The sequence below is a fragment of the Scyliorhinus canicula genome, chromosome 12 (genome assembly GCF_902713615.1).
Source record: "Scyliorhinus canicula chromosome 12, sScyCan1.1, whole genome shotgun sequence".
Lineage (NCBI taxonomy): Eukaryota > Metazoa > Chordata > Chondrichthyes > Carcharhiniformes > Scyliorhinidae > Scyliorhinus > Scyliorhinus canicula.
In genome coordinates, this window is record NC_052157.1 from 145901975 (window position 1) to 145925337 (window position 23363).

The following is a 23363-nucleotide window of genomic DNA, read 5'->3' on the forward strand; positions in this document are numbered from 1 at the left end:
TCACTGCCGCCGTTAGGAGGCAGCGCTTTGCTCCTGGGGAAACCAATCTCAGTCCTTCCAAGTTCAAAAGGGACTATTCAGATCACATGTTCGAAATCCCCTGGTACGCTGGGGCAACCCAGCTTCCTTCTTGAGTTGTGTTTGTTCAGCACCCAGTTTCCGCGTGGCACTTCACCAGCGGCCGATGCGTTCCTTGGAGACGTTGGGAATTGCACTTAATCAGGACACTCAAGATTTCTGTGTTGCTTTTCTGGCTGTTCCTTCTTTAGAATTTAACTATAATCTGTCTTCATTTAATATTCACAGTTTGGGTTTGATTTAACTGTACAAGTGTTTTTTTTGCTTCAAACTTCCAGTAAAAGATAAAAAGGTAATTTTTTGGCTGAAGTTTAAAAAACAAAGGATTTTCTGCGCAAGTGAGTTCCCAAACAACCCCCCCCCCCCCCCCCCACCCCACCCCACCCCCACCCCCCCTCCCCGATTCTTTCAAACTCTTTCATTATTTTTGTTCTTGCATGAGGCCTGTGCAAACCAGAGCACATTCCGGAAACAGGACCCATTTGGTCAATGGGGACATACTGGCCCAGCAGGAATTTCAAGGTAAAGTTTGGGTCAGGTTTTCTCTTTCGCACCGTCTTCTCTCTCAGTCTGCGAAGGAATTTAGCTGCAGGGGAGACCAGTCTTGTACAGCTCCGTAGAATCATTCCGTGTTACTGGCTGGCTGGCTCAGTAGGTGTTTCCATGGCAACCCCGCGGTCACCCCGAGATACCAGAAAGGTGTGGTGTCAGCCATTTTGTTTTTTTGAATTGCGGCTTTCTGTGATGAGAAGAGAGGAGATGAGTGGAGCATCACCAGGCTTGCAGAGGACACTGAGGAGGGAACAAAAAAAAAACAGAAAAATAAGCGGCTGCTGTTGAAGCAAAAAATAAGAGTCGCCCTCATCAACATTGAGACGAAGATTGCATGTCTACTCTCTCAGTACGAGGCTACGATGAGATTGTACACTTCAAGCTCCACCTCACAGTAGGATCATTTTACCCCTTACCTAAATGCATTTGGGAAATTTTCTCCTGGGTGGTATTTCCGATTAAATGGTAAACGCAATCTAACTAAAAATCTCCATTTATTGTGTCAGTACTTAAAGTGACCAGAACAAGACATCCCCCCGACCTCTTCCCCGTATTGCTTGTCTTCCCAATGAGAACAAAATGACAATATTTCCACTTCTGTCTTTCTATATGGCCGAGAAGAGAGACATATTGCCAAAGCTTTTCGTCTTGCGCTCCCTCGGGACAAATGCAAGAATGCCAAATTTCAAACAATCACAATAATTTATACTACAGGAGAAATGGGCGTTGATTGGTTGCCAATTTGACTCTGGTTGGCTGAGGCTTTGCCATGGAGAAAGCAACAGGGAAACAAAGCCAAGCTCCCAGGCAATTCAAAAAGGCGCGAGGATTGAACACCTAATCTTTTTGTTTGCGTGTATGTATGTATGTCACTTACAGCAAGTGTAAAGGAACCATGTTATGAGCTCAACTGATTATCTACAATTGGTTAGTAGTGTAGCTAATAGCGCACTCAGGATTGTTCAGCAAGCGCTGCCCAGTCACGTTTATCGATAAGACGTCTTGTTTTGAGTTTCACAAACTGGTTGAGTATGAACAGTACTCTGCCTTACATGAACAACTGGAAAAACAAGTTGTTTGATTTGATCAGCCAATCATTAGGACTTAGCTTCGTCTGGCTCTGAAATTCACTCGCTCCTTGCTCAACTATGTGGTGGACTTTGGGACCAATGGCAGAGTTCTGTTAGTGGAAAATACCACTCTTTGTAATAGGCAGAGTACAGACCAGACTCAACCGGCGCACACGTGCAAAACCCACAGTCAGTAAGTTGTTGCTCACGGACGTAGTGCTCATTGATACCCAATTCATTAAATTTCACAAAATTATTTAAAAAAATATTTTTAATCTCCTTTTTCACATTTTCTTCGAAATTTACACCCACCAACAAACAATAAGCAGTAGCGAATACAATATCAATCCTCTTATCAATAACAACAATCCCATCCTCCCATCAAACCCCCAAACAGCCGGCATGTTATCATAAACAAAAAAACAAACAAGAATCAGGAATCACCAATAGTCACCATTAACATATACAGTCCCCCTCCCCCCTACCCTCCCTACTCCCCCCCCCCCCCCCCCATGTTCAATTTAATCCAATTCTTGAAAGTGCATAATGAATAATGCCCATGAATTGTAGAACCCCTCCATCCTTCCCCTCAGTTCAAATTTAACCTTCTCAAGAGTTAAGAATTCCAACAGATCCCCCTGTCACGCTAGGGCACGGGGTGGAGAGGCTGCTCTCCAACCCATCAGGATCCGCCTTCGGGCGATCAACGAGGCGAAGACTGCAACATCTGCCTCCGCACCCGTTTCCAACCCCGGCTGGTCCGACACCCGGAATATGGCCTCCCGAGGGCCTGGGTCCAGTTTCACATGCACCACTTTAGAGATTACCCTAAAATCTCTTTCCAGTAATCCTCCAGCTTTGGACAGGACCAAAACATATGAACGTGGTTTGCCTCCGCCCCCAACACCCCGCAACGTTCACACACATCTTCTACCCTCTCAAAGAGCCGGCTCATCATCGCCCGTGTGAGGTGTGCTGTATATACTAGCTTCAACTGTATCAGTCCCAACCACGCACATGAGGTGGAGGCGTTCACTCTCTGGAGCACCTCACACCAGAACCCCTCCTCCATACCCTCTCCCAACTCTTCCTCCCACTTTAATTTGATCCCTTCCCGCGGTGCCTTCTCCTCATCCAAACTATCCCCGTACACCGCCGACACTACCCCCTTCTCCAGTCCCCCTGACGTCAGCACCTCCTCCAGCAATGTGGAGGCCGGCTCTACTGGGAAGCTCTGTATCTCCTTCTTGGCAAAATCCCGAACCTGCATGTATCTAAACATTTCCCCCCGCTCCAGCCCATACTTCGCTTCCAGCTCCTTCAATCCTGCAAACCGACCCCGAAGAAACAAATCTTTTAGTGTCCTAATTTTCACAAAATACTTTTGAAGAAGTTTGCAATGTTAAGGCCAAGGTAGTTGTACACGTCATTTCTAAGTGTACAATTGGGCAACTATCTGACTGTAATAGTCTACAGTTTGTATACCAACTCAAAGCTTCATGTTATACAAACAGTAGTACAACAGACGCCTTGCTTCACTTCACCTCATAAAGTTTACAACAGCAGGAAAAGGCCACTCATTCACTGCAGCTGTTGCGGCGTTGGCTGTTCAGTTGGAGCTGTCTACAATCATCCCATGCCCCTGTCCTTTCTTCAAATCCCGTTCTATTCTTTCTTCTCAAAAACTAAGCCTCTAAAAGACGTCGGGCGCGATACTCCACTCCCCACGCCAGGTGGGAGAATCGCAGGAGGGCCCCCCGACAAATTTCACGTCCCCCTGGTGCCCCCCGCGATTCCCCCCCCCCCCGCAAGATCAAGCCACCATGTCTTGTGGGGCGGCTGAGGGGAAAGACGGGCACTGCGCATGCGCGAGTTCGTGCCATCAGCGTCATGACGTCAGCCGCGCATGCGCGGGTTGGAGCCGGCGAACCTGCGCATGCGCAGCTGACGTCATTAGGCGCGCCGGCCGCGTCATTCGCGACGTGACGCCCCCGCGGCCGAGATTTACGGAGCGCCGCTCCTAGCCCCGCCGGGAGGGGAGAATAGGGGGCGAGGAGCGGTCTCCGAGGCCGTCGTGAAACTCGGCCGCGTTCACGACGGCCCTTCCGATTTTTCCTGGGAGTGGAGAATTCCGCCCGTCATATTTTCTGCCCAAATTGTATCAAAGCATTTAATGTTCCAATAGCCTGTGTGGAAAAAAAAATGTCTTCTAATGTCCCACCTTGGTTCTTCTGGTAATAATCCTGAGTTTATTTCCTCTAGTTACCGATTCACCAACCAGTGGAAACAATCTGTCATTGTTTGCCCTTTCAAAACCTATTCATAATTTTGGGGGGAAAAAAAATCAGAAAACCAAGATGAAAAAATGTCAGTCATTTTTTTGCCAATGTGGTGAAACCTTTGTTCCAACACCCATTGTAAATATTAAATCATGCTCAATGTGCCCAACACAGGCCTCTCAGTTACCGGGGGATATAAATCTGGGCTTCAGGGAGCACGACCCGGAACTCTAATTCTGAAAATTAACTCTGTAAAAAGAGAAATGCTTTCTTTTCTATTTCTTTTCTCTCCCCGAAAGAAATGTCATTAAACATCGCTGCTATAATTTTTTTAGAGTCACTATATGATTTCTGATAGCTCCTTTAATTATCTACTTCACGTCTAAACAGATTGCTGTGATATAAAGATAGGGCTGGATTCTCCCCTACCCGGCGGGGCCCCGGTGGGATGGCGTGGCATGAACCACTCCGGCGTCGGGCTGCCCCCAAAGGTGCGGATTTCTCCGCACCTTTAGGGGCCAAGCCCTCACCTTGAGGGGCTAGGCCCGCGCCGGAGTGGTTGGCGCCCTGCCGGCCGGCAGGAAAGGCCTTTGGCGCCATGCCAACCGGGCCCGAAGGGACTTCGCCGGCCGGCGGAAGTCCGCGCATGCGCCAGAGTGTCAGCGGCTGCTGATGTCATCCCCGTGCATGCGCAGGGGAGGGGGTCACTTCCGCGTCGGCCATCGTGAAGGCTATGGCCAACGCGGAAGGAAAAGAGTGCCCCCACGGCACAGGCCGGCCCACCGATCGGTAGGCCCTGATCGCGGGCCATGCTGCCGTGGGGGCACCCCCTGGGGCCAGATCGCCCCGCGCCCCCCCCCCTCCCCCCCCAGGACCCCGGAGCCCGCCCGCGCCGCCAGGCCCGTCGGTAAGGGAGGTGTTTTGATTCACGCCGGCGGGACCGGCATTACAGCAGCGGGACTTCGGCCCATTGCGGGCCGGAGAATCGCCGGGGGGGGGGGCCGACAGGCGTGGCGGGATTCCCCCCCCCCCCCCCCCCCCCCCGCCGAATCTCTGGTGCCGGAGACTTCAGGAGACGGCGAGGGAGGGATTCACACCGCCCCCCCCCCCGCGATTCTCCGACCCAATCCAGCCCATGGTCCGGTTGATCTTATTTCGGTGGGACAGTGGTGCTAGAGATAACTTTTGTGTCCTCCCAAAGACAATCCTCACTCAGAGTAATAAAATACATGATTTTCTTCTTCACTGACGCTCTTCTCCATCAGTTAGAGATCAGGTATGTTCTTTCCCCCAAATATGTTTTTCCTTCATTATATAGCCAGCTTATGTCATTTCCCTATCATATATACGATGTGGGCTCTGGCGTCAATATGCAAAGGTTACATTTTTCCTGTGTAACATACACATAGGATAGGTGAGAATTTTACATTGCTTGGATTGACGCGTGCCTGATCCACAAACGCATGACAATCATGCAAAAAGATGTCAGACGCATGTCCCGACATCATCGTGCACTCACGTAATATTTTGCAAGGTGGGCAAAGGTATGAGTTTGAAACGCCGCCGCCGATAATCAAGCAGGCAATTCACAGAAGTTACGGGGCTGAAGGAGGCCATTCGGCCCGTCAAGTCTGCACCGGGCCCTTGGAAAGAGTACCCTACCTAAGCCCATACCTCCAGCCTATCCCCGTAACCCAGTAACCCCACCTAATCTTTTGGACACTGAGGGCAATTGAGCACGGCCCATCCACTTAACCTGCTCATCTTTGGACTTGTGGGAGGAAACCGGAGCACCCGGAGGAAACCCACGCAGACACGGGGAGGACGTGCAGACTCCGCACAGACAGTGATCCAAGACGGGAATCGAACCTGGGACCCTGGAGCTGTGAAGCAACAGACCTAACCATTGTGTTATCATGCCACCCACTGTACTACCGTGTCGCCCACTGTACTACCGTGTCGCCCACTGTGCTATTGTGCCACTCAATTTAGCCCATAAAGGGTCCAGTTGAACCCAATTTCATGTGGACGGTCTGCTTTTACTGTTGGCAGATGGGGCCGATTGGCCAGGAGGCCTTTACCCTTTAGCTACACCCAGGGTGGGATGAAATGTCCGGGCTGAAATAAAATTTAAAAAGGTATCTGGGGACTGGGGTTCGCGTTTGAATGTGCTGCCTAGATAGGCTTTGCAGCTTTCCTTTCAATCGCTGTTTATATTTTTGAAGGCCTGCGCCTCCCTGAAGCAGCCCCCCAAGCGACTGTCCCCCTGAGGGAGCACAGGCCGAACCCACCCTTTACTCAGTGCCTGCCCTCGTCACACCCCCTCCCTGGCAGCGTTGAGCCTTTCCTAGTGCGCAGTTCACACTGGTTGCCCATTGATTGGCCAGCTAGCACGAAACCGCGTCCTGGGGCCGCTGGTAACATGCAACGCGTTTTGTACCCTCTTCCAGGCCTGCCAATTGCGTGCGCCCGACAAGCGGAGAATTCAGGTCATCGTACATGTGTCCTACGATGAGCTGAGATTCTCTACAGCTTAGAAGACCGAGATATAACCTCATTGAAACCTACCAAATTCAGAAGGGGCTAGCTAGGTAGAGTAAACATTGAGAGATAATTTCCATTGTTTGGGGAATCTAAAACAATGGGGCACGTTCTCCAGGTAAGGGTTCAATCACGTAGCATCGAGTTGCAGCAAAATTACTTCACATAAAAGGTTGTGAATCTTTGGTATTCTCTACACCAGAGATTCCGGGCGCGATTCTCCGCTGCCCACGACGGGTCAGAGAATAGCGGGAGGGCCTTCCCGACATTTTTCCCCCCCTCCCGCTATTCTCCACCCCCCCCCCCCCCACCCCCCCATGGCCGCCCCACGACACGAATCGCTGCTCGCCGTTTTTTACTGCGAACAGCGATTCTCCCCTGGCCGATGGGCCGAGTTCCCAGGCCTTTACGGCCGTTTTCACGAACGCAATCACACCTGCTCTCACCGTTCGTGAAAACAGCCACAATGTGCCGTCCCGGACAGCCATGGCACCGATTGGCACAGCCGCCCCACGGCCGTGCCAAGGATGGCATGGGCCTGCAATCGGTGGGCACCGATCGCGGGCAGCGGGTCCGATATCCGCGCACTATTTGTTCCTCCGCCGCCCCGCAGGATCAGTCCGCGGGGCGGCTGAGGGGCATGACGGCCCGCGCATGCGCGGGTTTGACGCATCTGCGTGATGACGTCATCCGCGCATGCGCGGGTTGAGCCGTCCAACCCGCGCATGCGCAGCTGACGTCATCGTGCGTGTCAGCCGCCGTGACGCTTGGCGCGCAGACTTAGCGACGGTCGCTAAGCCCGCGATGCCGTGCTTCACGGGGCCGCGCTGCTAGCCCCGCCCGGGGGAGAGAATCGGGTCCCGGGAGGGGGCGCGGAGGCTGCCGTGAAACACGGCTAGTTTCACGGCAGCCTTTACGACTCGCCGCATTTGCAGAGAATCGCGCCCATCTTGAATGTATTTAAGGCTGTGATAGACAGATTTTTAGTCTTCCAGTGAATTAAGGGATATGGGGAGGGGGCGGGAAAATGGAGTTAAAGCCCAAGGTCCGCTATGATGATATTGGAAGTCAGAACAAGTTCAATGGGCAAGTTCAATCTACCTTCTGCTCCTAGTTTTCATGTCGTTACATATTGCCTCAGGAATAGATAGAAAACATGCTATTCCTTGAGAATAATAATCTACACAAGCTATGCTATCTCTATAAAGTATGTGTGGCGGGCCTTCTATTTCTCTACAATATAATGTATGATAGAAGTTTTTTTTAAATAAATTTAGAATACCCAATTATTTTTTTCCAATTAAGGGGCAATTAGATGTGGTCAATCCACCTAACCTGCACATCTTTGGGTTGTGGAGGTGAGACCCACGCAGACACGAGGAGAATATGCAAACTCCACACGGACAGTGACCCGGGGCCAGGATTGAACCCGGGTCCTCGGCATTATAAGGCAGCAGAGCGACACCATGCCACCCTAGATAAAGGCTTTTAGGGAGTGGCGCTGATTTAGGTTAGATTTAGATTTATTGTCACGTGTACCAAGGTACAGTGAAAAGTACTGTCCTGCGTACAGTCCAGGCAGATTGTTCCATGGATGAAAAAAACATAGGACATACGATAAATACACAATGTAAATACACAGACATAGACATTGGTTGAAGCATACGGAGTATACTGCTATCGACAGTAGGGAAGATGCATAGAGAGATCAGTTCAGTCCATAAGAGGGTAAAGAGACACAAGGAGGGTGTCAAAACGCAGATCCAATACCCCTGCCATGTTGGTTGCTCAGAGGAGAAAGTTTGGAATGGGTGAAATTGTTCAACGCTAGCTGCGCGAGATGAAATCATAACAAAACAGTGGCTCATTTTATACTGCAGCCAATTTCCTCTCTGACGGATTCGATGTGCCTTGTGGAGAAACTTCTTCCGAATACAGTAGGCAGATAGGCAATAAGTATTTGGTGAAGAGATTCTCTGGTAGGTGAAAGTAGGACAAGAGGGCATAGCCTCAAGATTAGGGGAAGCAGATTTAGGACTGAATCAAGGAGGAACTTCTTCACTCAGAGGGTGGTTAAAGTATGGAATTCCATACCGAAAGGAGTAGTAGACGCTACTTCATTGAATATATTTAAAGATAGGGTAGATGTTTTTTTGAAAAATAAAGGAATTACGGGATATGGCGAGAATGCGGGTAAGTGGTTCTGAGACCACAAATAGATCAGCCATGATCTTATAGAATGGTGGAGCAGGCTCGAAGGGCCTACTTCTGCTCCTAGCTCTTATGTTCTTATGTTCTTAACTCTGTATCATCACAGGCAAAAGGTGTGTCCATTTGTTTGAAAAATAAATGTAATTTTAAGGGATTTATATTTCTGTTGATAAATATTGGAAATAAGGGCCGGGATTCTCCCCTACCCGTCGGGGTGGGGGGTCCCGGCGTGTTGGAGTGGCGTGAACCCTCCGGCGTCGGGCCGCCCCAAAGTTGCTGAAGTCCCCGCACCTTTAGGGGCCAAGCCCTAACATTGAGGGGCTAGGCCCGCGGCGGAATGGTTGGCGCTCCGCAGGCTGGCGTGGACGGTCTTTGGCACCATGCCAGTCAGGGCCGAAGGAACTTTGCCGGCCGGTGGAAGTCCGCGCATGCGCCAGAGCGCCAGCGGCTGCTGACGTGATCCCTGTGCGTGCGCAGGAGAGGGGGTCACTTCCGCCTCCGCCATGGAGAAGGCTATGGCGAAGGCGGAAGGAAAAGAGTGCCCGCACGGCACAGGCCCGCCCGCCGATTGGTGGGCCCCGATTGCGGGCCAGGCCACCGTGGGGACACCCCCCCGGACCCCGGAGCCTGCCAGCGCCGCCCGCTCCCGCCGGTAAGGTAGGTGGTTTGATCTACGCGGGTGGTGGAGGCTTGACAGGGGCGGGACTTCGGCCCATCACGGGCCGGAGAATCACCAGGTGGGGCCCGGCGCAGAGCGATTCCCACCCCCGCCGAATCTCCGGTGCCGGAGAATTCGGGACACAGCCGGGGCGGGATTGACGCTGGCCCCCGGCGATTCTCCGACCCGGCGGGGGGTCGGAGAATCCCGCCCAAGGTATAGTTTTTAAGCAGGTTTAATTTAATCTTTCTATACTTTGAAGGGTAAAACCTATAATTAGATTCACGCTTGACAAAGCAGTTTGCATGTGTGGGGGTTGGTTAAGTTCCAACTGTTTTTCTATCGTGCTCAGAGAGGGCTATGGTGCGAAGAATAAATAAACCAGCGTGGTTGCTCAGCAACTGGGGCCGTGTAAGGTAGAGAAACTTTTAAGTTTTAGTTTAGTTAATTTGATTGTAGTTGGAGGTAGGTAATGAGAGAGAAGACAGCTCTTGCAACTCTGCTGGAAAAGGTTAGTTTTGGAAGGTTAAAGAGGGAACATCACTCTCAGACTTGCTGGAAGAAAAACCTTACTGTGGAGTAATGGTTAAGAAAACAGATGCCGGAAATAAGTCCCGCTCGCTAAGGAAATGAAGGAAATGAAGAGAAGTGTCCAAGTAGTGTGGAGTTAAATGTAAAGAGACCAAGATGTGGTTCAGAAGAATTCAAGGAGTAAACAAGGTGTTCTGAATTAAAGAGACAATTACAGTAACTAGAATTAAAATGGGACAACAGACTTCAGAGATAGATAAAACATTTGATATAATTTTAATACAGTTTGTGAATCGAGAGTTAAAGCAATTGTGAGCAGTTTGCACAGCAGTCAAGACAAACAAATCCTAAATGGGTTGGTGTAAAATCCTGCACCTGATTCGCTGATGAAAGTGGAGCGGAAGCTTTGTGAAACATGTCATTTGGAAAATCTGGCCTGGATTTCAGAATGCAAACCGCCAAGGGAAAGCTTTATTATGAGAGAAGATTTTAAAGCGTGTTTATAAGAGTGGAGTTCAGAAACTCTCATGTGATCATGAGAGGGCAGCAGGGTAGCATGGTGGTTAGCATCAATGCTTCACAGCTCCAGGGTCCCAGGTTCGATTCCCGGCTGGGTCACTGTCTGTGTGGAGTCTGCACGTCCTCCCCGTGTGTGCGTGGGTTTCCTCCGGGTGCTCCGGTTTCCTCCCACAGTCCAAAGATGTGCGGGTTAGGTGGATTGGCCATGCTAAATTGCCCGTAGTTTCCTAAAAAGTAAGGTTAAGGGGGGGTTGTTGGGTTACGGGTATAGGGTGGATACGTGGGTTTGAGTAGGGTGATCATTGCTCGGCACAACATCGAGGGCCGAAGGGCCTGTTCTGTGCTGTACTGTTCTATGTTCTATGTTCTATCATCACCTGGTGGAATTCTGAGGAGAAATTCACAGACACTAACCTGGGTTCAGAGTAGAGTGCGTGTATCAAAGCAAAGCCATCTTGTGTGCTTAAAAGGGACTTTTTGTTAATAAGACCATTGTTGAGTAAGATGTACTTTGCTATCCATGTTAATTCTAAAACCTGTGTGTAATAGTTAAGATACGGGGAGAGTAAAGGCAGACTATCATGCTCCAATTTTTTCTTGTTGTTAAAACTAGTTAATAATGAGCGGAGTAGGGGCAGTGGAGGGCTGGCACTACCCAATCTCTCGGGGTATTACTGGGCGGCAAATGTGTCGATGGTGCGCAAGTGGATGATGGAAGGGGAGGGGGCAGCTTGGAAACGAATGGAGAGGGCGTCCTGTGGCAACACAAGCCTGGGGGCCCTAGTAACGGCACCATGGCCGCTCCCCCCCACGAGGTACACCACGAGCCCGGTGGTGGCGGCCACCCTCAAGATATGGGGGCAGTGGAGGCGACACAGGGGGGAAAAGGGAGGTCTGTTGGCGGCGCCAATAAGAGGGAACCATAGATTCATCCCGGGGAACATCGACGGGGGATTTCAGAGCTGGTACAGGGTGGGCATACGGCAGCTGAAGGACCTGTTTATAGAGGGGAGGTTTGCGAGCCTGGGAGGGCTGGAGGAGAAGTTTGAGCTCCCCCCGGGAAACATGTTCAGATATTTACAAGTGAAGGCATTTGCTAGGCGGCAGGTGGAGGGGTTCCCCCTGCTCCCCAGTAAGGGGGCGAGTGATAGGGTGCTCTCGGGGGTCTGGGTCGGAGGGGGGAGGATATCGGACATCTACAAGATAATGCAGGAGGCGGAGGAAGCATCGGGGGAGGAGCTGAAAGCCAAGTGGGAAGGGGAGCTGGGAGAGCAGATAGAAGACGGGACGTGGGCGGATGCACTGGAGAAGGTCAATTCTTCCTCCTCGTGTGCGAGGCTGAGCCTCATTCAATTTAAGGTGCTGCATAGAGCTCACATGACGGGGACAAGGATGAGCCGGTTCTTTGGGGGTGAGGACAGGTGTGTCAGATGTTGGGGAAGCCCAGCGAACCATGTGCATATGTTCTGGGCATGTCCGGTGCTGGAAGGGTTCTGGAAGGGGGTGGCAAGGACGGTGTCGAAGGTGGTGGGGTCCAGGGTCAAACCAGGATGGGGGCTTGCGATCTTTGGGGTCGGGGTAGAACCGGGGGTACAGGAGGCTAGGGAGGCCGGAATACTGGCCTTTGCGTCCCTAGTGGCTCGACGAAGGATATTAATTCAATGGAAGGACGCGAGGCCTCCAAGCGTTGAAACTTGGATTAACGATATGGCTAGCTATATTCAGCTAGAAAGGATCAAATTTGCCCTGAGAGGGTCGGTACAGGGATTCTCCAGGCGGTGGCAACCTTTCCTTGACTTTTTAGATCAGAGATAGGCATTCGGGGTCGTGGCAGCAGCAACCCGGGGGGGGGGGGGGGGGGGGGGAGGGGGGGGAGGGGGAGGGGAGGGGGGGGAGGGGGCAGCAATGGTCGTGGGGGGACATGCATGACTGTAACGCGGGCAAGTCTGCTCGCTGCTCATGTCTGAAACTGTAGGCTGCCTTGTTTGTTAAGTTGTTGCTTGGGGGGGGGGAGGACTGGTGCCCGCGAGAGGGCGGGCGAGGGAGGGATATTTGCCTAGAGGGATTGTGTTGTAAATAATTTAAAAATTAGTAGGGGTAAATGTCTGTATGGAAAAACTCTTTCAATAAAAATTATTTAAAAAAAAAAAAAACTAGTTAATAATAATAATCGTTTATTGTCACAAGTATGAAGTTACTATGAAAAGCCCCTAGTCGCCACATTCTGACGCCTGTTCGGGTAAGCTGATACGGGAATTGAACCCGCGTTGCTGGTCTTGTTCTGCATTACAAACCAGCTTTCTAGCCCACTGAGCTAAACCAGCCCTTAGAGGTCCTAGAATCGGAGAATCCCTATGTGCAGAAGGAGGCCATTCGGCCCAATGGGCCTGCACGACCCTCTAAAAGAGCACCTAACGTCAACCCATTCCCCCCAGTATCTCTGCAACCCCATCTAACCTACAATTTTTAACATGGCCAATCCACCTAACCGGCACATCTTTGGACTGTGGGAGGAAACTGGAGCGCCCGGAGGAAAACCACACAGACACGGGGAGAATGTGCAAACTCCACACAGACAGTCACCCAAAGCCGGAATTGAACCCGGGTCCCAGGCGCTGTGAGGCAGCAGTGCTAACCACTATGCCGCACTGTGGCACTGTTCCTCCACATTTTCTATAAAATAAATAAAAGTTACGTGAGCCAGGGTTCCGTTCTGGGATCTTCCCATCCAGTTGTGACACGTTGCAAAAGAAAATCATGTGCCAATTCTCTATAAGGTTTTTTTCATGCTTCTGTCTCTCTGGTGCAGGTAAACTCTCTCTCCTTACATTTCTCAACCACATTAACCTCTTCCAATGCCTCTCTACTGTCATCCAGCTAGATGGGACTGATGTCACCTCATCCCCTTATCTATCTCACCACAGCCAGGGTATTACTTTCACTGGCTCCTGTGATATCTCTCCTTGGGCCCCCGCCTATTTCTCACCTAGCAGCACCATCTAAAAGCACAGCCTCATTTTTCACACATACACTGATAACAGCCAGCTCAACTTTACCATCACCTCGCTCACCTCTTCCACCATTGCTGAACTATCAGACTGCATATCCAACATCCTGCCAGATGAGCAAACATTAACCCCAATGAAACATGGAGAGGACTGAAGCCATTGTTTTCGGTCTCCATTCCTCAGTTAGCAACTCCATCCTTGCCCTCCCGGCAACTGTCTGAGTCTAACAACGGTGTCAGAATTGACCCCGAGCTGAGCTTCCGACCACCCATTCATGCCTTAAACCCCCTTTGTTCACCTCAGTACTGGGAGGCATGGTGGGTCAGTGGTTAGCACTGCTGCTTCACGGCCCTGAGGACCCGGATTCGATCCCGGCCCCGGGTCACTGTCCGTGTAGAGTTTGCACATTCTCCCCGTGTCTGCATGAGTCTCGCCCCCACAACCCAAAGATGGGCAGGGTAGGTGGATTGGCCACGCTAAATTGCCCTTAATTGGGAAAAAAAATAATTGGGTACTCTAAATTTTTTTTCAAAGTTCACCTCAGTATCAACTCCCGACTTCACCCTTGTACCAGCTCATCTGCTGTTGAAACCACCATCCATTCCTTTGTTACTTCTAGACTTGGCTATTTCAACACTGGCTGGTGGCTGGTCGCTCACATTCCATCCTCCAGAAACCTGAAGTCATCCAACATTCCGCTGCTCCGTATCCTGACTCATACCAGGACCCATTCGCCTATCACCCTTGTGCTCGCTAACCCACATTGGCTTCCGGTCAAGCATGGCCTCACTGATCTCTATACTCTCCTCCAGCCCCACTACCATCCAAGGTATGTGTACTCCTCGAATTCTGACCTCCCGTGCATCCCTGATTTTACTTGTTCCACCACCAGTGGCCATGCCTTCAGTTGCCCAGAGCTCCGGAATTCCCTCCCCTACCTCACTACCATATTTCCCTCCTTGACGAGCCTCCTTAAAACTCACTTCTCTGACCAAACCTTTGAGCAGCTGACCTAATGTGCCATGCTACGTTCTATGTTTGGCAGTTAGAAAGGCAAATGCTATGTTAGCATTCATGTCGAGAGGGCTAGAATACAAGACCAGGGGCTTCTGAGGCTACATAAGGCTCTGGTCAGACCCCCATTTGGAGTATTGTGAGCAGTTTTGGGCCCAGTATCTAAGGAAGGATGTGCTGGCCTTGGAAAGGGACCAGAGGATGTTCACAAGAACGATCCCTGGAATGAAGAGGTTGTCGTATGAGGAATGGTTGAGGACTCTGGGTCTGTACTCGTTGAAGTTTAGAAGGATGAGGGGGGACCTTATTGAAACTTACAAGATACTGCGAGGCCTGGATAGAGTGGACATGGAGAGGATGTTTCCACTTGTAGGAAAAACTAGAACCAGAGGGCACCATCTCAGACTAAAGGGACGATCCTTTAAAACAGAGATGAGGAGGGATTTCTTCAGCCAGAGGGTGGTGAATCTGTGGAACTCTTTGCCGCAGAAGGCTGTGGAGGCCAAATCACTGAGTGTCTTTAAGACAGAGATGGATAGGTTTTTGATCAATAAGGGGATCAGGGGTTATGGGGAGAAGGCAGGAGAATGGAGATGAGAAAAATATCAGCTATGATTGAATGACGGAGCAGACTCGATGGGCCGAGTGACCTAATTCTGCTCCTATGTCTTATGGTCTTATGACGCTTCTGTGAAGCACCTTGGGATGTTTCATTGAGTTAAAGATGCTATATGAATATATGCTGTTGTTGTTGCATTGGCATAGTCCAACTCTTCTGTTTAATTAGCCTTCACTGGTCACTACAAAATGTAATTCCTTGCCTTAAGGGCTTGCACCATTCGCTGTCACATTCCTATTAAATGCAGCTTGTTGGAAAAACCTCTCGCAATTACAGTAACAGGAAGGACAAGGAATAGAATCCATTTGATAAGGCTATTCCGGTAAACTATCTGTCATCTCATGTGCAAAGTATTTGCATTAGTTTCAGTTAACTATGCTTCAAGGAAGGGTGACCAGTCTCTGATGAAAAGACTGGTAATTATCTGGATGTATGTTAAACTAACAGGTAGCGTCACATCATATTTTGATAAGAGGACATTTCCTGTACTGCGAAGGCTTGTTCCAACAAGCAACTCATCTAAGACCATTGGAGTATGAAGGCATAATTAATCAAGCCAGTTTAAGGGTGAATAGTTAGCATATTGATTGATAGAGATTTTCAAAGGAAACCTCGTTTACTTAGGAGTATTTCTCTGCCTGGCTGCCCAACTGATTGAGATTTGTGTATCAGAACCTCAACAAACATTAAGATTCAATTTCTATTTGATATATATTAACCCCTGTTCACCTTTACTTTAGTGCAATAAAAATAAATTACTTGTTTAACTGAACTCAAGAGTCTTGGTTAGTGATGAGGTAGGCGATTTATATCTTTAACATTGAAGGTGTATTTTTGCTGAACACTTTTTGTGATAAATTGTACAATTGGATCTAATTCACTTCATTACAATAAGTCACTGTATTCCATTGTGTGATGCTCTTTGAGCTATTCAATAAATGGAAGTGTGATGCTGCTGGAATAATGATGTGTCACGGCATAAATGAAATGAAATGAAAAGAAAATCGCTTATTGTCACGAGTAGGCTTCAATGAAGTTACTGTGAAAAGTCCCTAGTCGCCACATTCCGGCGCCTGTCCGGGGAGGCTGGTACGGGAATCGAACTGTGCTGCTGGCCTGCTTGGTCTGCTTTAAAAGCCAGCGATTTAGCTCAGTGAGCTAAACATAGAACAGTACAGCACAGAACAGGCCCTTCGACCCTCAATGTTGTGCCGAGCCATGATCACCCTACTCAAACCCACGTATCCACCCTATACCCGTAACCCAACAACCCCCCCTTAACCTTACTTTTATTAGGACACTACGGGCAATTTAGCATGGCCAATCCACCTAACCCGCACATCTTTGGACTGTGGGAGGAAACCGGAGCACCCGGAGGAAACCCACGCCCCTAGGCAGGCTTGTGGCACAGTGGGTTAGCATCCCTGCCTCTGAGCCAAAGGTTCCGGGTTCAAGTACCACCCCAGGACTTTGATGGCCAATGAAGGTGCGTTCATAACACACCCAAACGGGTTGCGTGTCACATGTAAAATCCTTACCAATGGCAGGTGGTAAGAGTGGGTGAGAGTCACGGACAGCCATGCTCAATGTGGAGTGGTGTCCCTCTGGTGACTAGCTAGTCACCTGTTCTGGGAAAAACCTTGCTATGGGAACAGATGAAAATCTGCCTTGTGCACCACCAGGTGTGGGATAATGGTCTTTTATTAGTGCCACAAGTACGCTTACATTAACACTGCCATGAAGTTACTGTGAACATCCCCTAGTCGCCACACTCCGGCGCCTGCTCGGGTACACAGAGGGAGAATTCAGAATGTCCAATTCACCTAACAGCACGTCTTTCGGGGCTTGTGGGAGGAAACCAGAGCACCCCGGAGGAAATACACGCAGGCAGGGGGAGAGAACGAGCAGACTCCACACACACAGTGCCAAGCCGGGAATCGAACCCGGGGCTCTGGCGCTGTGCGCCAACACTGCTAACCACTGTGCTACCGTGTCGCTGTGAAACAACAAAATGAGTTTACATATTGCTACAGTCAGGGAAGGCTTTCGCTTGTTTGCAAACATGCAGCATTGTGACATGAAGTGAGCTGAAGCATGTCACCAAGACCACTACCCAGTTCCCTCTTCAAATGAATGCTCACCACTTTTTTGTGAAGGCCTTTGTATCCGAATGCAGGGATTTTCTACCATTTTGCCGCAAATCCTTCAGTGTGGCAAAAAGGACAGAAATAAAGGAAACTGTGACAGTAAATAATGAACGTGTATGGCTGAACAGGGGCTCAGAGCCGTTGTCTTTTTTCGCTCTCTTGTTTGGAAATACATGGTAATGAGTACCCAAGAGCTATTTCACCCTCCAAACCGCACTACAAATCCAGTACTTCTTGAAATTTCTACCCCGTGGAGATTTTTTAGAGCGGCGTCATTCCAGTCAGCGTGTTTTATCCCACAGAGCAGCTCTTCTGTTGGTGCTTTAATGTGTTTGAATCCTACACTGATTAATTGACGTGGTCGTGAAAGAACTGTTAGTGAATATTAGTGCACAGTTAACGAATGAGTGAACACACTTGTATTGGACACAAGAACATCAAATGTGTTAACACCAAATATGGCGGTCTTATGAAGCAAGGGTTTGTGTCCGTACCCATTGGAGTTTACAAGAACAAGAGGAAATTTTATTGAAACTTCGGAAGATTCTCAGGGAGTTTGACACCATCCAGGGTGGATGGTGAGAGGATGTTTGCTCTCATGGGGGAAATCTCGAACTAGGGAGTACAGTTTAAAAATAAGGGGCATAATTTATGGCCACGCTGGGCCCGAAAGGCAGCTCGCCGCAGCGCAGCGTGGCCGATGAAAGCCAGCACCCGGGATGTACCCAGCCTGCAACGCCACAAGAGATCTAACGGGCGGGATCACCTTTTAGAAAATCTGCATATTAAACCGAGACAGCTAGTCTCACTTTAACATGCAGATTCCCTAGTTACATGGGGCGTAGGATCTACCTCCGAGATCTCATAAGAACATAAGAACATATGAACTAGGAGCAGGTGTAGGCCATCTGGCCCCTTGAGCCTGCTCCGCCATTCAATGAGATCATGGCTGATCTTTTGTGGACTCAGCTCCACTTTCCAGCCCGAACATCATAACCCTTAATCCCTTTATTCTTCAAAAAACTATCTATCTCTACCTTAAAAACATGTAATGAAGGAGCCTCAACTGCTTCACTGGGCAAGGAATTCCATAGATTCACAACCCTTTGGGTGAAGAGGGTGAAGCACTCAGCCGAGTGCTATTCAGTACCGCTCTCCAGAAACGGGAACCAGACGGAACGACACTCGCGAAGGGTCTCCCACGGGATCAGAGGCTTCCAGATGCATGCCCTAGGAGCAGGGTGGTACCCTGGCACTGCTGGTGCCACCTGGGTGCCAGGTTCCCAAGTGCCACTGCCGGCTGGCGGGGCACAGCCAAGGTGCCCAGCTGGCAATTTTTGTGTGGGTGCGATCGGGCCGGGGGTGCCCTGCTTGGGTGCTGGGGGGTGGTGGAGACCCTCCCATAGTGTGTTGGGGCTTGGGGTGGGGGGGGAATCAGGGGGTCGTTTCGGGGGCCTAGGAGATCAGGATGTCGTTTAAAAATGCTGTCCCGATCTTTTGCTACACCTGAAGAGTTCTGGCATTGCAAGCGTGGTGAAACATGTGGCTAAGCGCACTCGCTATGGGACTTTGTTCCATTTAGTAAAATCATGCCCAAGGAGTCTCCCATTTAAGATGGAGATGAGGAGGAATTTATTTTACTAGCCCAGAAAGAGGTGGATAGTGGGCCATTGTATATATATATATATATACATTCAAGGCGGAGTTAGACAGACTTTTGATCTACAAAGTGAGTCAAGGACTATGGGCGAGGGGGGCAGGCAGTAAAGAGCAATGAAAGCCACAATCCAATCAGCCAGGCCCTTCCTGAATGGTGGAGCAGGCTTGAGGGGCCAAATGGCCTCCTCCTGCTCCTATTTCTTACGTAATAACGCATCAATATCACGAGCAGCATTTTCTGGGCTGTCAGTGCTGAATCTACGTAAGGGCACAATCCGCAGTTGATTATTGCAGGTCAGTCAGCATAAACTATACTTGTAAACTGCCCTTGGCTTTGCCCACTCAGTTGATGGAAGTAAGTGTTTAATTTATAAACAAGATGATGACAGATTTGAGAGAGGCGTTTCAGAAACACCTTCTACACACCTACCTAGTCTGCTACAATAACTTAACTGTTGACATGGGAAAATCAAATGGAAAATGTTCACCAATAAGTTTACAGTAGGAATTGTTAACTGAAGAGTGTAACCAGAAATCATGCCAACAAGGTGTAAGATATGTTACCAGATAGTGTGTGCTCAGTGCAGGATTTATATTGATAAATAGGTTAAGTGACTTGGTGATGATTAGAATGTCAGCAAACATGAGCTTTCCGTTTTCACTTAAGTCAAAGGTTTTCTCTTGATTCGAGTTCATCGGTTGTGGGCTTTGCTGATATTTATGGCCCATCCCGAATTGCGCTTGAGAAGGTGGTAATAAGATGCCTTCTTGAACCACTGCAGTGCATGTGGTGTAAATACACCCTCACAGTTGCTAGGAAGGGAATTCCCAGATTCTAACTCAGTTGACGATGAATGCACAGTCTCGGTCAGGATGGTGTGCAGCTTGGAGGGGAATGTGCAGGTGCTGGTGTCTATGTAGCTACTGTCCTTGTAGGTGACGGTGGTCGCAGGTTTGGAAGGTGCCATCGAAGGGGCCTTGGTGAGTTGCTGCAGTGCATCTTGCAGATGGCACTGCCATTGGCAGGCTGGGATCCAGCATACCAGGGAGACATAGAGGCATCCACAAGCTGGCCTGTGGAAGGACCCTCCCCACACAATGGTCGCATGGTCTACTTTTGTTTTAAAGAGTTGGAGAGGGGACACCTTCATCTTAGGGCACACCCTCTCTCTTGCTCTCAAATATCCTGAAAGACCAGTTTTTGCTTCTTCAGTTCAAGGCAGCTTCCTATTGGTCCTCCAGCTTTGAGAAACATTTTTACAAACGCCTTAATAAAATATTTTCCAAAAAAATAAGCTTTGAGTCTCACCCACCATGCTTAATTGGGCAGCGAGCCAATCTCTGGCCACTAATCGCCCAATTCGAGGACAATCGGCAGGTGAATGGTTGTTCTCCACACAGGGTGGGCTTCCTGACCTCTATTTGAACCCGACTGTGGGGGTCTTGAAACCCATGGGAAAAATCCTGCCCAATGTTTCAGGTCAATGACATTTCATTAGAACTGGAATCGTTTTTAAACAATTCCAGGGAAAAGGTGTGAGTGGGAGGGAGGTGGGGGTGGGGGAATTCGACGGAGGAAGGAGACTGTGATGGGACAAAGTCATTAATTAGCAAACAGCTGAGTGAAGAGCGCGATTGTGACCGCCGGTCAAGGTGGGTGAATCCAGTGGAAAAAAGGTGTGCAGATTTGCATGCTGAAAATCATATTGGTTCATGGAAAAAGCAAATAAACACAGAATTGTGAAAGGCCACCATCAATTATCATGCTGACAGGTACTGACTGCACTCAGCGAAATATCCGAAGGAAACAAGGCAGCTCTGTGTTTTCTAACTGGTGGGTGTGGCACAGTTAGTGGAGGACTGGGATGTGGAGCTTGCCGTTTGCTTCAGGTGAAATCACTTTCTACATGGAGTGCCTTCATTGCACCATTCCACCTGCATAGATCTGAGGAAAAGGTACAATTTTAATGCAATGGGTATAAAATCTCATGCCTTATTTCGGGGACTTGCGAAGTAGATGTTGACCAAGCTCCTGATGACTTTACAATCTCATTGATCTCATTGTAGTACGGCTTTCATGCTTTCTCAGCTTACTTTTGCTCCTTTAGTGGGTGATCATGTAAGGATATAAGGAGTGATTCACAAACCGGGCCACCAGAAGACGTCACAAGGCACTGTGCAGGAGCATTACCCAATAACACTTGGTTCCGAGCCACACAAGGAGACATTAGGACGGGTGAACAAAAGTTTGATCGAATAAATTGGTTTTAAGGAGTGCCTTCATGCAGAAGAGAGTGGCAGAATGATTTAGAGAGGGCATTCCAGAGCTGTGGTAACTGAAGGCATGGCCTCCAATGGTGGAGTGATAACGGTAACGTGTAAGAGGCTAGAATTGGAGGAATGCATTGATCTTGAAGGGGTTATCAGAATGGAAATGAAAATGAAAATGAAAATCTCTTATTGTCACAAGTAGGCTTCAAATGAAGTTACTGTGAAAAGCCCCTAGTCGCCACATTCCAGCGCCTGTTCGGGGAGGCTGATACGGGAATCGAACCGTGCTGCTGGCCTGCCTTGGTCTGCTTTCAAAGCCAGCGATTTAGCCCTGTGCTAAACAGGAGGAGGTTACAGAGCCAGTGATGCTGCAGAATACGGAGAGGGATTTCATAGAGATATATGCAGGTGGTAAATATTATACAATAGAACAGTACAGCACAGAACAGGCCCTTTGGCCCTCGATGTTGTGCCGAGCAATGATCACCCTACTCAAACCCACGTATCCACCCTATACCCGTAACCCAACTACCCCCCCCCCCCCCCCTTAACCTTACTGTTTAGGACACTACGGGCAATTTAGCATGGCCAATCCACCTAACCCGCACATCTTTGGACTGTGGGAGGAAACCGGAGCACCCGGAGGAAGCCCACGCACACACGGGGAGGACGTGCAGACTCCGCACAGACAGTGACCCAGCCGGGAACCGAACCTGGGACCCTGGAGCTGTGAAGCATTTATGCTAACCACCATGCAATAATTCCAAAAACAAAGAGCACAGTGGCTTAGTGGCATCGGCCTGAATCCCATAAGTTGCCAACTCTGACCTGAGTATATTCAGTGAGGATTCATCACATGACCAGCAGATTGCACCCATCTCACTCCCATAGGTGGCTGCCATGGCAATAAATCAAGAATGGCGGGTACAATACCCATATATATGTAATCTAGAAATAACTCTATCCATCACATTTTCTAAATTTTCAGGAAAGCAGCCAGTAATCTGAGATACATCAGGATGTAAGGTTACATTAGGACCAATATTTGCCGAGTTTGGAGTGGAACTTTGATTACCTATTATACTGGGGGGGGGTCGCACCCACTCCTACTCTCACAGTGGCTGATAATTGAGTCACATATGTTGAGTTCAATGCTCTCGACTTCTGATTGATCCATTGCCACCAATTGGAGATAAGTTCCATGGTTCTCCATTGTAAAATTAAGGCATACTTTTTTTGAGCGTAACTTCACATCCACGCACTGTTCTTTACACTTTGGCGAGTGGTGGGAGGAAGTGGTGGGAGGGTTCCTGAGCTAGACGGGGGCAAACAAGTCCGGGCAGTTGGGACTGGAACCCGGAGCTGCTGGAGCAGTAGCGGGAGCAAGCACTGCGCCACAAGACCTCCTATAGTTACTCTTTAACTGAATTGTCAACTGGCATAAGGTAGAATCAGAGGACAGATTCTCTCTGGTTTCCTGATGTGCAGCTCAATACCAGGAATAGTTGGATAGACAATTCTACCAGCACTGAGCACCCACCCAACAGGCCCATAACTTCTGATCAGGACGGTATTGGATCAGGCTCCCAGACAGAGAAGGGGCATTTGTGCAATTCCATTGTGGAATCAGATCCCAGCAAGACACATAATGGACGAGAGAGGGGGCGGGACAAAAATAGATTTTTGTAAAAACAGGAAAATAATTCAAAGCTTTTTTGTTTTCTTTAGCTCCTCAGAGAGTCTCTGCCTCACGCGCTATGGATAATGGACACTGAGTAGCTGCTTCTAGGACCGTACAGCTGAGTGCCTCCTGACGACCCACATCCAAAATCCTCCTTCTTCATCCAGTACCTTTGCCATTGTATCACCCACAAAAACTGTGCAACTCATCTTAAACAGGAGACTGTGTTATTGTGAAAACATCCGCTTCTTCTCTTGCCCGGTTAACAACCTCCACTTTCCGAAGGTTTCTGAGCCATGGCTTATGCAGGAATTCTTCCACAGGGCAGGATGAGGAAGGCACGTCCCGAGGCTACCTCATTTGGAACAGGGAATGACCTACATGCTAGCCATCCAGCCGACTGACCGAACTACAACCACCCCCCCCACATCTTGTTTCTTACGACACACCCCAATAAACTGACTCAATAAACAGCAATGTGTAATGTAGAATACTGATCGGGAATGGTCAACTCTTCAAATATTA

The 23363-nt window shown here is 49.3% G+C and overlaps 1 protein-coding gene across 1 annotated transcript in view; it reads right to left on the reverse strand.

Moving 5' to 3' along the window:
- Window positions 1-808: 808 nt before the first annotated feature.
- The window catches only part of hnf1ba (HNF1 homeobox Ba), a 120947-nt gene continuing 98392 nt past the window's right edge, over window positions 809-23363 (reverse strand). Inside the window, 2 exon segments of the mRNA XM_038813106.1 lie at window positions 809-870; window positions 3922-4016. Of these exon segments, the coding sequence (XP_038669034.1) occupies window positions 3963-4016 (54 nt within the window). The 3' untranslated portion in view covers window positions 809-870; window positions 3922-3962.